The following is a 17,024-nucleotide window of genomic DNA, read 5'->3' on the forward strand; positions in this document are numbered from 1 at the left end:
TCATAAGGGATCAATAATTCAATATAAAAACGGTTAAGGATCTTTTTACAAACGCTAGTTCTCATTTAATTATTGATTTTTTTTTAAAAAATTGATTTTTTGGTTGAGTTATGAAGGTGTGTTCTGTAGATTTTTTTAATTTTTGGCTAGATGTGTCTAAATTGTTAACAGCTGAGGGGATGATGTAATTCCAACTAGGGTCCATGCAGGTCCAATATAGCAATTATATATCCTTATATACAAATGGGTCCAAGGATGATGGCGCAGTGGCTTGTGCCACTGTCATTGGATTCAGAACAATATTTTCTAGATTACCAGATAACACTTCTATTTTGACAACTGAAGCTAACGCCATATTAACAGCTGTTAAATATATTCAAAGACACCCTAAACATAAACAATATATAATCTATTCGGACTCTCTTTCTTGTCTTCAGGCTATTAAAAATATCTCTTGCAAACATCCACTTTGAATTGAGATTATTGAATTGTATGATAAGCTTGCCACTGGCCAATACGACATCGTCTTTTGTTGGTTACCCAGCCATGCAGGGATCTCTGGTAACACAATGGCTGATCTTGCTGCTAAAGCAGCACTCAACAAATCTGTGACACCACTTCTTATTCCATACTCTGATGACAAAGCGAGCATTAGAACTTACATACGTGATCTGATGCAGAAGAAGTGGGACACCCAAGTAGGTATAAATAAATTACATGAAATAAAACCGTATATTGGTTACACCTACTTGGGTTGTCAGTCCAGATTTGAAGAGGTTATTTTAAGACGATGTCGTATTGGCCATACTAGATATACTCATGTGCACCTGTTAAAAGGTGAGGATCCTCCGTTTTGTATCCCTTGTGATGAGAGAGTCACGGTCAAGCATATTCTGCTTGACTGTGTTGAATTCTCCATCACAAGGGATAAATATTTTACAGTTAAAACAATTAAGGATCTTTTTACTAGCGTTAATTCATATTTAATTATAGGTTTTTGAAAAGAAATTGATTTTTTGATGGAATTTTGAATGTTATGTTGTGTAAATAGATGTATTTTAATGAGTGCTAGTTTGGATTAGTAACTTGAATTGTTGGTGGCTGTACCCTCAAAGGGGGTTGAAGTATTGTAAAATTATTGTCCTCCTGAGAGGGTACGCAAGTCCACAAACATTCACAGTAAATTTAAGTCTACCAGGATTTTAATCGTAGTTTTCATGTGATTTTAATTTCGGCTAACTCTTCATACCATCGCCAGCAGCTGAAGGGATGGTGTAAATCCAACTAGGGTCCATGTAGGTAGCAAAGGTACTGTAAGTCCCCATGGTTCCTAGTGTGGTGATCTACCTTCAGTTGTTGGCGATCTATAGTCTGTTTTTATACTGTATTGTCTAAATACTGCTATTAGTTTTAACTTTCCATGCTAGTTTTAATTGAAATTGTGATATTCTAGTTGTTTTACTGTCCTTCGTCGACAGGTTTTTATGATGTATATATGCTCTTTTTCATTGTTGAATGTTCTTGTCACGATATGGCTGAGATATTGCCGATGTGACGTTAAATATTAAGTCACTCACTCACTGGCCAATACGACATCGTCTTCTGCTGGTTACCCAGCCACGTAGGCATTTCCTGTAACGCAATGGCCGATCTTGCTGCTAAGGCAGCACTCAATAAATCTGTGACACTACTTCTTATCCCCTACACTGATTATAAAGCTACAATTATGCAGAAGTGGGACACCCAAGTGGGTATAAATAAATTACACGGAAAGAAACCTTGTATTGGGTAAACCCATTTGGGTTGTCAGTCCAGATTTGAAGAGGTCCTTGTGCGGCGATGTCGTATTGGCCATACGAGATATACACATGAATACCTTTTGAAAGGTGAGGATCCTCTGCATCCCCATATTTCATTTCAGTATCAAAATGTTCTCGTCATGATATGGCTGAAATATTGCAGTCATATCACCAGTCTAAAAGCTATGTAGGCTTAGAACTTTTTGACCAGTCCTCGTATTACCAGTTACCCGTTTCTCATTGTCATGGGTGATGTAAGTTCAAGTTACACACTCGCTTGATCCGCCCGAGTCTGTTGCGCCTTGGAATGAGAGACCTGACGACCGGGACTCCTAACTGAAACATTGCATTCATGTACTGGCATTCTGGCATACAATGAATAACTCAACAGGAGATTCTGTATTCACATTACTGTGCTCCCTCTCTTCATTGCGACGTGGCCTAGACAGGATGGGGCAAGATTTTTACCAAATATGGAACTGATCGATTGCAATGCGAACGTTCTGCTGACTTTGCTACCCGCAGCATTTTCTAGTGCTACCCCATCTTTCTAAGGTGTTCGAGTTTGTTCCACCCTTGTCACTTGACCAGATAAAATACCTCCGATTCATTTAAAGTTACATCATTCCGTGGTCTCCTGTCGTGCCTCGTGATCGGACATCAATATCCGTTTAATTACTACTTTAACAGGGTCATATGTTACTGACATTTATCCTGTTCTTTAACCCTTAGTTTATTACAAAGCAGCAATAGCACTGATTCTATGACGAAAACAGATTTGTGAAACGTTTCCTGTCTAACGGGTACAATTTTACCCTATAACAATATTTCTAACCAAATAATGTAACTGAAGACGAATCAGTGATCACCCCCTGCATCTTTATGATTCCATTGCGTACTACATCTGCACAATATCGGGTTATTTTTCAGGCAGCTGGAATAAAGGTGCAGCCTTCAACTCTGTTACCATGCAGGTAAAATTAAATGCAAACGAAAAATGTTGTTTTTTTTATCTCTTTTCGCCAGCTTCCTAAAATGATTGAATAATCGATTCCGACTGGAGGTCAACAAAGGAAGACAAACTTTGCTCTGTTAATTGAATAATTATATTTCTGTTCAACCCATGCATATCTCTATACTGACATATACATGTAACTATTTTGTATATGGGCCTATGGCCTTTTGTGCAATGAAGCACTAATTGATTAAGAAATTTAAATTATCACGAACACATTTCTCTTGACCAGCTGGGGCGGTGGGAGTGTTGCTGGAGAGTGTGACGCTTGTAGTTATAACGAAGAATATTGCCAAATGTAATTATATTTGACACATGTTCACCCAAAAGGTGTTTTGCGTGCACACACCGGACAATGGAGTAACCCTACAGATAAGTTCAAATATAAAGGAGCTGGGTACGTTTCATTGTTGTATAACGAGGAATCTCGTTGAATCTAATACGAGTATGCTTTATTTCCTTGTATTATCACGGTGAAGGTCACGTGTACACGTGTAACTGTGGAGTATATCCAAGGTCAGGGAATGTTCAACATTGCTTGTATCAGTCTACTGCAGAGTGCGTCAGTGCATCAAGAAGTATATGTTATTTGCTTGCATAATATAACAGAGGATGGCTACATCACAGCACATTCTTACCGTGAGTAACGTTTTCAGTGTCCAGCAGGGCAGGACTGAAATGAAATGATATTCAAAGAACAGTAATTTGTACATTGGCTACACCAAATAACAGTGATTCATGTGGAGAGTTCTGATATTTGAAAACTCGTCTGATCGATGTGTTCTGAAGTAAGTGAGATTATCCTAGATTGTCTTGGTGTTGCTCAAAACTGAAGAAACAATGAAATGCAAGCGTCTTCAAAACGTCTTTCAGGATGCTTGTTGAACTATTGATTACCGCCAGTGCTGTCCAGATGGTCACCATTTTAAGCATGCCTGGTGGTACAATGGAAGCAGAAGTGAGCGTATTGTCAAATGTCCGAGCTGTATAACGTGGCGTGCGACACCACCAATCAATGACTCCAACTGCTTGTGTAGAGCTGTATATTTGGCATCTTGGTTCTATTCAGTTACGCTTTGACGAAATACGTCTGTCTTCTTGGCATGACGTCCAGCCTGGGCAGCATTCCTTTGCTTCCCCGGTGTACCTTTTACGAGATGACATTGAGTTCAATGAATGTGTGAATAAGTAGGCACTTCGAGTTTAAAATCACTTTTAGCAATATTCCAGCAATACCACTGCAGGGTACACTCACAATTGGTTTCACGCAATGTGCGGCACATGTGGTAAATAGAACCCTAGCCACTGGACTACCTCACCACCCGAGTTTCAAAGACCATGAAAATGACTCATTTTGTTTTGCCCCCTATCTGCTTGAATTGTAACCACAGTGTCAAGTCACTGACTTTCAGCAAATCCTGGCGTTGCGTAAACGATATTTACAGCTAAATGAGTGAATGAATTACAAGATCAGTCTGCGATGTTCACACAGAAATACGACTGTACAGTTAAGGAAGGATAACAATATATGGAGATCTTCACTACAATGAACGGGACGTTTTCCACCACATCAAGAAGAGTAACACATTAAAGCAACTATCCAGACTGACCAAGCCCTGGCAAATTGTGAATTCAAATTGTGTCAGGAGCAATGACTTTCCATGAGCAATACGTTGGAATCGAATATGTTTTCTGATTTGAAATAGTAACTAATAGTTCTCTGGTGTTATTTCAGATGGCATAAAGTGAACAATGTCGACGAGTACGAAATGGATATTAAGTCTGAGACGGAACTTGCACTTGCAAATTGTGACCACAAAATGTGTGAGTTCGCAATTGTTTGCTCCCCGCTATACAGGTATTTGCACCAAATTCAAATTAGAATTGGAAGTTTTCTTGTGTGTCTATTTCAGATTGAAGGACAAGCGCACAATGTTGACGAGGGTGAAATGGACATCAAGATGGAAACGGACAAGTTTGGCAAGACCATCAAGTACATGGTGTTTAGGGGCCGCCACTACATTCCAGCATATGCACCGTCAATTCTTGAACAAATAGAGAACGTTTCTATGAGGCCTGATGATATATTCCTCTGTGCCTTTCCGAGAACAGGTAATCTGTAAAACTTTTTCTACTATAACCATTATATCCGATAGTAACAATATTAAAAACATGTCCACAGGTACATCCGATGTCAGAGAAGTCATGTGTTCTCCCAATTTGGTACAGTGAAACTCAGAGTCTGCAAACATGCCTTATTGGGTAGCTGGAATGCGATAAAATCTGTATTCACACTTGTCAAAACTGGAAGATAATATATAAAAACAGAACCGGTGTCAAAAATAGAATAACAGAAAAAATGTTTATTAGTTGTAGAGGAAGTAGACACGAGGATTGCAAAGCTGGGATATCTTTTATCTTTAGTATTCATATTAGTAATGGTAATCTTGGGAAAGCACATCACTGTATTGAATGGCAGTTATCATTTCCATCGATAGATACCAATGGACGTTGTCCTCTTGTTGCACGAAATAGTTAATTTAAAATGTCAGATAGTTCTTTTCGTAGAAGTAATCATTCACCATTTTTGAAATGGTGTAGCCTATTCCGCCATGACGGCTGTTCAAATAACCTAATGTTAGTTCATTTTGTGGTATTCTCCGAATAACTAATTATGAGGCATTGATCCGCGCTGACCAAATTACTGCATGTTGGCGCCTATATCGTCACCATCAGTACTGTCACTGTACATGATAAGTACACATACACATGGCATAATATATATGTTCTACACTTTTCTGAATAAATGCTTTAGAGATTAAATAATGATCCATTCACAGGAACTCACTGGGTATTCGAAATGGTGAATATGCTCTTGGGAGGCAAGGCTGAAACCATTCAGCAATTCAAGGGGAAGCAACAATTAGAGTTTGTGGATGACGAGCGTTTGAGTAAACTACCTTCTCCACGACTTGTCAATACCCACTTCCGGTTGTCGGATGCACCACTGGCGATGAAGGAAAAGAAGTGCAAGGTTATCTACAATCTTAGAGACCCGAGAGACGTTGCTGTGTCTGTCTATCACGCCTATATCGATCTGAAGGTTTCCGAATGCGAGTGTTCTTTCGAGGGATTTTGGTACCTGTTTTTGGAAGGAAAAGGTGCGCTAAATAGTTATATGAGTGTACGCTAATCCTTTTTACATCAGAAAAAGTTCGAGAAAATTCCAAGTACAAAGCATTCACTTTGTTTGAAAGAAACCGTGTTAATTAGCTACACCATAATTGAGCGAATATACTTTATTACTGCTTTATGTTGTACACATCCAGACTGGGTTACTGAAGCTGAAGTGCTACTGTCTGGTTTCAGTTGAAGTCGATGGTCTATTTCATCACTGGCTCGATGCTGAAGAGTTTCTCAAAAAGAATCCCGACATTCCTGTTTATTTGAATATTTATGAAGAAACTTTAAAGGTGGGTAAAGCAGTTAAATGTGTGTTAGCCTTGTGCCTCCGTAACGAAACGTCGCACTCGTGGAATTGAAAAAAAGTTATGCATATTTGATGGGATTAAAGGTTAACTGAAATCGTTGGTCTCTGTCATTGGTATAAAACCATTAGTATGTGTGTTAAGCTTGTATCTTGTCGACTGGCAATTTAGAAGTTAGGGTGTACAATATTGACCCAAGTTTGTCGATGACAATTTTCATTTCGTGACTGCGACGTTTTGATACAAGTTATCAGATTACCAAATCACTATTGTTCTTATTGTTGTACTTATTATGAATTGGAGTTGTAAATTCCAGAACAAAACTGAATCTGTTAATCGATTTTTACTTTCCATTTTTTAATTAACATCCTCCTCTTTTGTTTAAAGGCTAAGACGTGTTACCTACTAATAATAGCATAAAAAAGAAATTAAGAGTGGTGTCCTCCTTCATCTTTCTGTGAGTGGACAAGTATGTATGTCACCCTCATGTGGAATGAAAGCGTAAAGTGACGCAGTAAAGTCGAAGCTTATAAAAAAAACTGATTGTTTACTAGTTGTTTTGAATGATGAAGGTGTTGAACGTGATAACCAAGTACAACTATTTTTCTTTGTCAGTAGAATCCCCTGGTGGCTGTGCAAAGACTCTCTGACTTCCTAGGTCTGCCAAGAAATGATGACTTGTGTCAAGCGATTGCCGACAAATGTCACATTTCTCACATGAGAAAAGATAAAGACAAATACTCTTTTCAAGTTCATGGGAAAAACGTGCTATATCGAAAAGGTAAATAGCTTCATTTCGTCTGACATGTTCCAGAAGAATGAAATGCCTGCCAGTGAAAGTAGAGTAATTATTGTTTCATGTGAAACATGACTGCCCATAAAAGCTGTTTGAAAACTACACACGTCAGGTGATATTCAATCCAGCTAAAACGAGATCAGTTTTCAGTTGATCAAAGTCCAAGGCCAAGGCCAACAATTAACAAGGGCGTCATCACATGCATTCCAAAAACTAACAAAAACAGACAGTTGTTAAAAATCTGGCGTCCAATTTCCCTACTGATTTCTGTGTATATAACACGCAGCACACATATAGCATATCGAATTACAAAAGAAAACTTTGAATACTGTCATTTATGAAACTCTGACAGGGTTGACCCCTGGAAAGAGTATTAGTGAGAGCATTAGACTGTTATAAAAAATTCCAAGCTGAAAAGGGACTGTTGTTACTTATCGACTTTCAAAAAGCTTTTGACACTGTCTCTAAACAATTTATTATTCCAACAATAGGAAAGTTTGGCTTTGGACCCAATATGGAAAAATGGATCAAAATATTTATCAGTAATCCTGCATCATGTGTTATACAAAATGGTCATTTATCTCAATTGTTTTCACAATGAAAGGGGTTGTAGACTAGGCAACCCGGTCTCTCCTTACATATTTCTTTTAGTGGCAGAAATTTTAGGAATAATGATACTGTAAAGTTAGAATGACGTCACAAATGAGCAACTCCAGATGCTACCATGGGAACCAGCTGAAACGGCCAGCTGATGACACTTCACTGCTGTACCCCTACTCGATGTAAACGAGTGCAGACAGTAAACCCCCTTTGGTTTACTTTTGTTTTACAATGTCGATTAACATCATGTCTTGGGCAATGTCCGGGTGTTGTTGAGTATTTGAAGCACGGGAATATATCATTTGAAACCTCCGGCAGGTAGTAACATGATGTTATGCAGGATCTTAAACTTGATTGACACAGCTTAACCCTGACTTGAACAACCTTTGGTTTATTAATACAAAAATTACTAGAAATTATTAATACAACTTTAGGGAATTGGAGGAAAAGAAATTTGACATTAACAGGGAAAATAACTGCTGTTAAAACTTTAGCACTCTCATCAGTGGTGCATATATTCACTTCACTCCCAAATCCTCCAAAGGAATTCATTTATATATTAAACGACATATTTTATATATTCATCTGGAATGATAAGAGGGATAAGATAAACACTTATTAGAAAATATGAGGAAGGGGGACTCAGAATGGTTAATGTTAATGTATTCATAAACTCATTAAAACTGTGAGTATTAAATAACTATCTAAAATACTAGCTCTTGTACCTTTCCATTCAAGGATATACTTCTGCTTGGAGTCAATATTGAACATTATGTGAATATAATGAATCCCTGTTGTAAAGATATGTTGGCGGCATGGGGAATATTTTATAGAAAACATAAAAGTGATTTTACAGATATTGATCAAATCTTATCCGAACCCTTATGGTTCAACCATCAATTCCAAGACAGTAACTTTATTATAAAACATTGGTATCTCCAAGGTATTCACAAAGTATTGTGTAATGATCAAGGTATTTTCATTTAATGAACTTAGGAAAGCATACAAAATCAAAGATACGGTTCTTGATTATTATCTGGTTCTATCAAATATACCACGAAAATGGAAAGATACTATTAGAAATACTCTGCTGATTGTTCATAATCATTATCTTAGCATATCACTGATAGGTTTACTTTCAGCTCCAAACAGATCCAGATATTTCTATGATAAACTTATAAGTACTGAAAACTCGACTTCTACATGAGAAAAAATGGCAACTACTCTTTGATACATTTTGAACATTTTCAACAATTATAGAAGATGTCCAAAATATAAGAAATTGGTTGACTTTCAATTTAAATGTATTCATAATATTTGATATACAAAGAAAAAAGAATTACTGAAAATGAAATTAGTTGATGATGAACTTCGCTCATCTTGTAACTTAGTTTTCCGAAAATTTGATACACATTTATTGTGAATGTGAATGTTTGAAAATATTCTGTCTGAAACTCAAAGAATATATCGAAGAGAAAACAACAGAAAAATTTACCCTGACAAAATAAAGTCTTAATTGGCGGAAATAATACTGACCTAATGAACCATTTACTTCTTGCTGTAAAAAATACATCTATGGATCAAGTATTAAAACACCTAGTTATGACTGGCTACATTTCTGAAAATACTAGGTGATATTTTCAAGACTGAAAAGTTTACTACTAATATGAATAATAAAATATTACAATTTGACCAAAAATGGTCACCACTACTGAAATATTTCCAGTATGTACAACATCTACCCATATGAGTGAGTGAGTGAGTGTCTACCCATATGAACTTATGTCCTATTGTGTACTTGCACTGTCACATTATGTATTTTGTGCATTTGTGTCTACTGATTTGAAGGGGGAAAAATAAAAATGCAAAATAGTTGTGGTGGACGTAAGTAATCTCCCGTCTGCTTGCATCTCTGCAATATATGTGTTAATATATGTTTTGCTGACACGTGTACTGTGATTCTCAACATTTTGCCTGTATTTGTTCTTTATTCGTTATATTAACGTTATTATCTGTATGCAAACGTTCATTAAATTTTGAAATGTTGATTATTATTGATTGTCAGGTATCGTTGGCGATTGGAAGAACTATTTCACTGACCAAATGTTGGACGACTACTATCAAGTGTATGAAGAAAAAATGGCCGGCTCGAGATTCTACAATCTGTACGGTCGAAACGCATGAAAAATGTCATATCAGCGTTCGAAATAACCGGCGACCCGTAGGCCCAACGCTGGTTGTTATTGTGTCGGGCCGGCAGTTTCAAACATGTGCAGACCCTTATAGCCTTCAGTAAATTATCTGTCAATTTTTTTTTTCAAATGGAACTATTTTTCCCTTTTTTTCTATATTAACCAATGTCAGAACAATGAAGCATCGTTAAACTACTGTTCATCCTCATTTCTTATTTTTAAAGGACAGTGATTTATTTACTGAATTCTGAGGAAATTCTTATGTGAATAGGTATATTATAAAGATTGGTAGTGTAGATTCGTAACTTAGATTGTTAGTAGGTGTTCTGTTTAGTTAACCATTGCTTTAGTGAAAGCATTGTTAGTGGAATACATTCTGGCTTAGAAATAATTTCTTTCTCTTTGTCAACAAGATAATACACAGTAACGCATGGCATAGATACAGTTCAATGGCTTTTGTATTATTCAAGAATCTAACTGACTACATCGTTTTTTCCAGAATTACATTATGTCTGAAAGTATTTACTTTGGACTTGTTTTGTCTTGTTATAATACCTTTCCTGTACAAAACGGTTTTGTTTCCATCAACTTTCATACAATACTTGTCCTTGTCAGTTTTCGACCTTGCGAAGCTACACTTTACTGCGATTGCATGACACAGATCATCATTTCTCTCAAGCCCAATCAAATCAGACAAAACACTTCTGCCACGGGATCCTTTTTAATGAAAACAAATTGCCCAACAAACATTCAATAATAATTGTACACCAGCAACTCTGGTTTTACATGTGATAAAGTGAAAATGAAATACAAGTAAGAAAAGTAGGATGCCTCTCACGCATACCTAAAGACAGGACTATCCGTAAGGATCCTTCAAAAGTCATCAACGATCAGCAAATGCATTTTGCGGAGATGCAGGTTTGTTCATAGAAATTCATATTTGTCAACACTTTGTGTATGTGTATGACCGAAAACGTCAGAATATGTTTTAGGTAGATCTTTTGAAACCCTACGGATATGATGCGAACTGGACACATGACATAATCGTTGATTTAGGACGTTTTCCATGACCTGCCTGTAACTTATGTTCAGGATGCTTGTTTGGTAATAGTCCATGCAAGACATACACGTGATTTTACATGTTATCAACCCAGTTAAAAGGTGAGATGAAAAATTTGCAAGTGAGTGAGTTTCGTTTTAGGCCACATTCAGCAATATTCAAGCTATATGGGGATGGACTGTAAACAATCGAGTCTGGACCAGACAATGCAGTGATCAACAGCATGAGCATCGAACAGCGCAACTGGGAACTGATGACATCCGTCAACGAGCCTAACCACCCGATCCCGTTAGTCGCGAGCACAATCGCATGGGTTGGTGAAGAGCTATTTCTACCCTGGACATTCACGGGCGGAATGTTTGCAAAAATGATTGAGTGAACATAGCGTCAACATTTTGTCCAGATATTAGCGAGGGACATTGAAGACTTATCACCCAAAAGGTGTCTCAAACTGACACAGAGACATACAAACACATGACTTTCTGAATATGGATGCACTTCATGCGCTGAGGATCATGACTTCTAACGATATAAAACTAATTTGACCTCAGCTAGAAAATGCTGAGTATTGATTCGTGTCAGTCGCCACAAAAGACATGAAACATTGCAGAGAATTCATTCCATTCAAAGTTATTTGTGTGGAGTGTACATAGAAACATGAGCTGAAATGACAGTGATTACTAAAAAGAGTCCCGTGTGATACCAGTTTTATGAAACGCGACTATTCACTCGTCTCATAAATAGGATATTACACGGATCGTCGTTCAGCATTATATTTATGACTCACACTCCATCAGCAAAATAATATCTCAGATATCTTTGAGAAAATGTTGTGAATAAGAGCCGACATTTTGTTTTGATCACGTTACTTTTGTCATGTGATCAATCGCAAAAAGTCCCGGCGGCACCCGATGTTATTACACACAGTGTGTAATAACATTGTACATTTATTAAAGTGACATATTCAACGGGTGATCAATAATGCAAAATATCGGCAAATCACTCGCTATGACTGTGTCTGAAACCTCGGTTTTAATATATACTATAGACATGTTCATTGTTGTGCCCAGGTCATGGAATGCAGGTCATGGAATAGTACGCATGCCCCTTGCACCTTAGGGGGCACACAGTCAGTAACGCGCACAAGGTTATAAAAAGCGAACTGTGCTAAAATATTCACACTCGCTTGTGTGATTGATACTCCAGCACTGTATCAAAAACACGTGGCACCCTAAGTCAACTATATATGTAGTCATCATTCTGTAATAAACTTGACCTAATAGTAACCTTTTTGGGTATATGTGCGGTCTAGGATAAATGTAATACCAAGAATGTATTGTCGGGGAATTAGCGTGTGACCGCAACATCGTCCACTAACCAAGAAAAGCTTCGATTAGTGACCAGTCTTTATTCGGTGCATTTCTTGTCATTATTTAATAAACCATTAACAATATTTCAAGCTTATACAACTCATACATATGAAAAGCATGCGAATTAATAATTACATGAACCTTTCTGACAATATACCGCACAATAAACAATTGCACAGATTACACGGAAGTGAGGACACTTCATATTACATCGGAAAACATGACACACATGATACATAATACACAACTGAGAAATACACAATAATAATACACAACTCAGATGATACAACATCAATCAAACTAGACATTCTTTCAGATAATACTTTCTAACAGTGTGTTATCATGGAGTAATTACTTCCTTTTCTCTCCGGACCTGTTGCCTTAATGATTAGCACAAAACGCTTATCAAGTAAACCTGGCAATAGAGACGAGCGCATATCGACACTGACGAATTATAGAGTTGGGACGGGCCATGCATGTAATCTTAAAGTTTAACACACAATGCTAATTATGTTACAGCTTGGAAAAAGAAGATCAACTCTAACTAAGACAGCGTTTAGTATTCTCGCTATTCTGTAAAATATACAAACTGTGTTGTTTAGTTCAGTTTAGTGCTATTTTATTTTATTCTCGTTCTTGCCTTCAGGCTATAAAAATCGCTCTTCTAAACATTCACTATTAACAGAAATAACTGAGTTATATAATGATCTTGTTACTGGCCAATGCGACATCGACCTCTGTTGGTTGCCAAGCCACTTTGGACTCTCTCGCAACACAATGGCGGACTCTGCTGCCATGGCAACACTCAACAAGTCTGTGACACAACTTATTCCATACTCTGATTACAAAGCTGTCATTAGATTTTATATCGGTGATCTAATGAAAAAGAATTGGGATACTCAAGTAGGTATAGAATATATTACATGAAATGACACCAACTATCGGTTACACGTACATGGGTCAGTCTAGACTGGAAGAAGTAATCATGCGATGATGTCGCATAGGCCATAACCGGTATATTCATGACTATTTATTGAAAGGTGAGGATCCTCCAGAAACCCCAGTGATGAGAGAATCACAGTCAAGCATGTCCTGCTTCATTGTATTCATTTTTCCATCACAAAGGGAGAAACATTTCAGTGCACAGTTATGGATCTTATTAGAATTGTTAAGTATTATTCAATTATTGAATATTTAAAAGAAATTGAAACTAACTGTTACATTGTGATGTAGATGTTTTGCATTCCTGGCAGATGAATTAGCAATTAATATGGCTAATGGCAGTATGTTCAAAGGAGGTTAAAGTACCGTAAAATTGTTTTCCTCCTGACACGGTCCCCAAACATTCAAAGTCAAATTTAATCTTCCACTTATTTAATTATAGCATTATTGTTGTTATTTTAATTTGTGGCAACACTTGCCTGCAATCGCCAGCAGCTGAAGGTATGCTGTTAACCCAGCTAGGATCCATGCATGTAAGAAGGCACCGACGGTCGCAATGGCCCTTAGTGTGGTGATCTACCTTCAGTTTCTGTGATCAATAGCCGATTTTTCATGGTATTATCTAACATAGTTTCTTGTTTACTTTTAAATACAAATGCTAGCTAGTTTTAACTCTAGTTATGCTACAGTCCGTCGATGACTGGTTCTTTAACTACATGTGTTTATTGTGTATCTGCAATATTTCTCGTCACCATATGGCTGCAGTATTGCTGATGTAACGTTCACTCACTCCACGCATGATTTCCCCACAGATTCTCCCAAGGTCGAAGTACTCATCTTTCTACACAAGGACGTGTGATTACAAACAAGTGCAAAGAAGGGTTAGGTCATTCTGACCCCGACAGCTCTCTCGGTTTATACCAGCATACCCTATTTCCTTCTATTATACGTTTCTAAGTCAATGTTTACGTTTCTAAGTCAATGTTTACATTTCTAAGTCATTTCAATTCATCCAAGGCCTTGTCTGGTGCGACCATGTATCTATATTTGGTTTTATGCTGTCACAGTTACTCTTCACTACTTCCTGAATCCCATAATACACATGCACATAAATCGAACAGAAAAAAATGAAGGGAAATAGTTAGGTCGTGTCGACGTAACCTGGGTTGTACGTAACGAGAGTGTCAAGGATTTGAGGGTTTTTCATCAGCGATGTGACCTACTTAGGTCCCAACTTCTGTCTGGGGCACACAGAGTATATTTCGCCTACACAAGACAATTGCGTGTACTGAAGGCAGACTACACATGTATGTACAGTGGAAGCTGTCAAAACCGGCATCTGTCCAATCCGTCAAGTTGTCAACACCAGCATAAAATCTCAGTTCCAACCGTGGATTGTACATTTATCACCAGCTCTACAATCCAACACGCTGTCGAAACCAGACTATTTCTTCAGTCCCAGTGAGTACCGGTTTAGACAGCTTCCACTGTATATACTCAGGGTAACCATGGATAAATGATATTGTAATACTTCTAGCCCGGGGTGTGACTGTAACATTTCGATGTAAGGTCTACTTGTTCTAGGCAGTGATTATGTGTCGGCTTAATGACACAGGAGCCATATGGTCTGGATGTATGCTACCAAGTACAGGTGGTTATTCAGTGGAACTCCATGATTATATGGGCTATCATGTGCCTAGTACATTTCAATTATATGTAAAACAGTAACTGATAATATTATCCAGAAATATAACATTGTGAAATCATTTAACGGATGAGAAATTAGACTGTTGAATATTTCGACAGAGAGTCCTACTCTCAATTCAGCAACGATAGCTGCTCTATTCGAAAATCGGATAGTCTAGTGACCGGTCACGCCGAAGACCCTGGTTTGAGTTCTCACATGGATAGATTGGGTACAATGTGTTAAACCCATTTCGGGTGTTCCTTGGCGTGATACTACTCGAATGTTGCTAAAAGCGGCGTAAAACTAAACTCACTCATTCAGTATTCGAAAGGTGCCAGGCCAGATTTTGTCAGCGTAATATATTTTTTTAAAATGATATTAAAATACGTAGTCAACACAACATTTGGCACTGTTATTTCCGATCCTGTTTGTGAGTTTACCTCTTTGTCTGCAAAGTGCGTTAGTAAATAAGTTGCTGAGCTGGATTTCTAATTCATCATGTCATCTGGACACACTTATCCGTTCGAAACTAGATTACGGATCCATCATATATGGTGGAGCTTGTGAAAGCAACTTAACACTACTAGACTCTATCCACCACCAAGGTCTAAGACTTTGTCTTGGGTCCTTTAGAACTTCTCCCGTTGACAGTCTCTACGTTGAGGCTGATGAACCATCTCTTGAGCAGCGTCGTATAAAGTTAGCTTTACAGTACATTACTAAAGTATACTCTAATGAATCTAACCCTGCCTATAACTGTGTTTTCAATCCCCTTTATGAGGATTTATACAACAAAAAGTCTTCTCTTGTCCCGCCCCTAGGACATAGAATTAAACCATTTCTTTCTTCGGCCGGCATTGAGCTGGAAAACATAGCTCCATCCCGTCTTCTTTCTTCTCCTCCTTGGCAGTTGGTTAGACCTCAAGTCGACTTAACATTAACTTCATTTAAAAAATCAGAAACTAATGAATTACAATATAAACAAGAGTATAATCAATTAAAAATTAAATATAGCAATTACAAACCCTTATTTACAGATGGTTCCAAAGACGGTGGTGCAGTAGCTTGTGCCACTGTCATTGGATCGAGAACAATATCTTCTCGAATTCCAAATAACAGTTCTATTTTTACTGCAGAAGCGAACGCCATATTAACAGCTCTCAAATATATTCAAAGACACCCTAAACATAACCAATATATTATCTTTTCCGACTCTCTTTCTTGCCTTCAGGCCATCAAAAATATTTCTTGTAAACATCCACTTTTAATAGAAATAATTGAATTAATTAATAATCTTGCTACTGGCCAATACGACATCGTCTTTTGTTGGTTACCAAGCCATGTAGGCATTTCTGGCAATACAATGGCTGATCTTGCTGCCAAGGCAGCACTCAAGAAACCCGTGACTCCACTTCTTATCCCATACTCTGATTATAAAGCTACAATCAGATCGTACATCCGAGACCTGATGCAAAAGAGGTGGGACACCCAAGTGGGTATAAATAAATTACATGCAATAAAACCTTATATTGGTTATACCCACTTGGGTTGTCAGTCCAGATTTGAGGAGGTCATTATGAGGCGATGTCGTTTTGGCCATACACGATATACTCATGAATACCTTTTGAAAGGTGAGGATCCTCCGTTCTGCATCCCTTGTGATGAAAGAATCACAGTCAAGCATATCCTGCTTGACTGTGTAGAGTATTCCATCACAAGGGATCAGTATTTTAACCCACGAACTATGCAGGATCTTTTTACTCATAACAGCTCTCATTTAATTACTGCCTTCTTAAAAGAATTAGATTTATTATCAGAATTGTAAATAGATCAATATTTTATTATTGGTAGTCTAGATTAATAACTGAGATTGTTAGTGGCTGTGCCCTCGAGGGGGGTTGAAGTATTGTAAAATTATTGTCCTCCTGAGACTGTACGTAAGTCCAAAACATTCTATGTAAATTTAGTACGACCAAACTTTTAATCGTAGTATATTTGTTGTTTTTAATAATGGCTAACTTTCAGTATAATCGCCAACGGCTGAGGGGATGGTGTAAATCCATCTGGGGTCCACG

General features: G+C 37.6%; 2 protein-coding genes across 2 annotated transcripts in view; both read left to right on the top strand.

Moving 5' to 3' along the window:
- The first annotated feature begins 3,321 nt into the window (after window positions 1-3,321).
- On the top strand, window positions 3,322-10,411 carry LOC137261621 (sulfotransferase 1B1-like). The gene is made up of 6 exons (XM_067799401.1): window positions 3,322-3,453; window positions 4,728-4,926; window positions 5,655-5,975; window positions 6,184-6,287; window positions 6,921-7,083; window positions 9,764-10,411. Exons 1-6 carry the CDS (start codon window positions 3,427-3,429, stop codon window positions 9,880-9,882), a joined length of 933 nt encoding a protein of 310 aa, XP_067655502.1. The 5' UTR covers window positions 3,322-3,426; the 3' UTR covers window positions 9,883-10,411.
- A 4,099-nt stretch (window positions 10,412-14,510) lies between these two features.
- Window positions 14,511-17,024, top strand: part of LOC137261620 (sulfotransferase 1B1-like) — a 44,549-nt gene continuing 42,035 nt past the window's right edge. Inside the window, exon 1 of the mRNA XM_067799400.1 lies at window positions 14,511-14,723. The gene's annotated coding sequence lies outside the window, so the exon portion shown is untranslated. The remainder of the gene's footprint in view (window positions 14,724-17,024) is intronic.

Source organism: Haliotis asinina, chromosome 14 (assembly GCF_037392515.1).
Source record: "Haliotis asinina isolate JCU_RB_2024 chromosome 14, JCU_Hal_asi_v2, whole genome shotgun sequence".
Taxonomy (NCBI): domain Eukaryota; kingdom Metazoa; phylum Mollusca; class Gastropoda; order Lepetellida; family Haliotidae; genus Haliotis; species Haliotis asinina.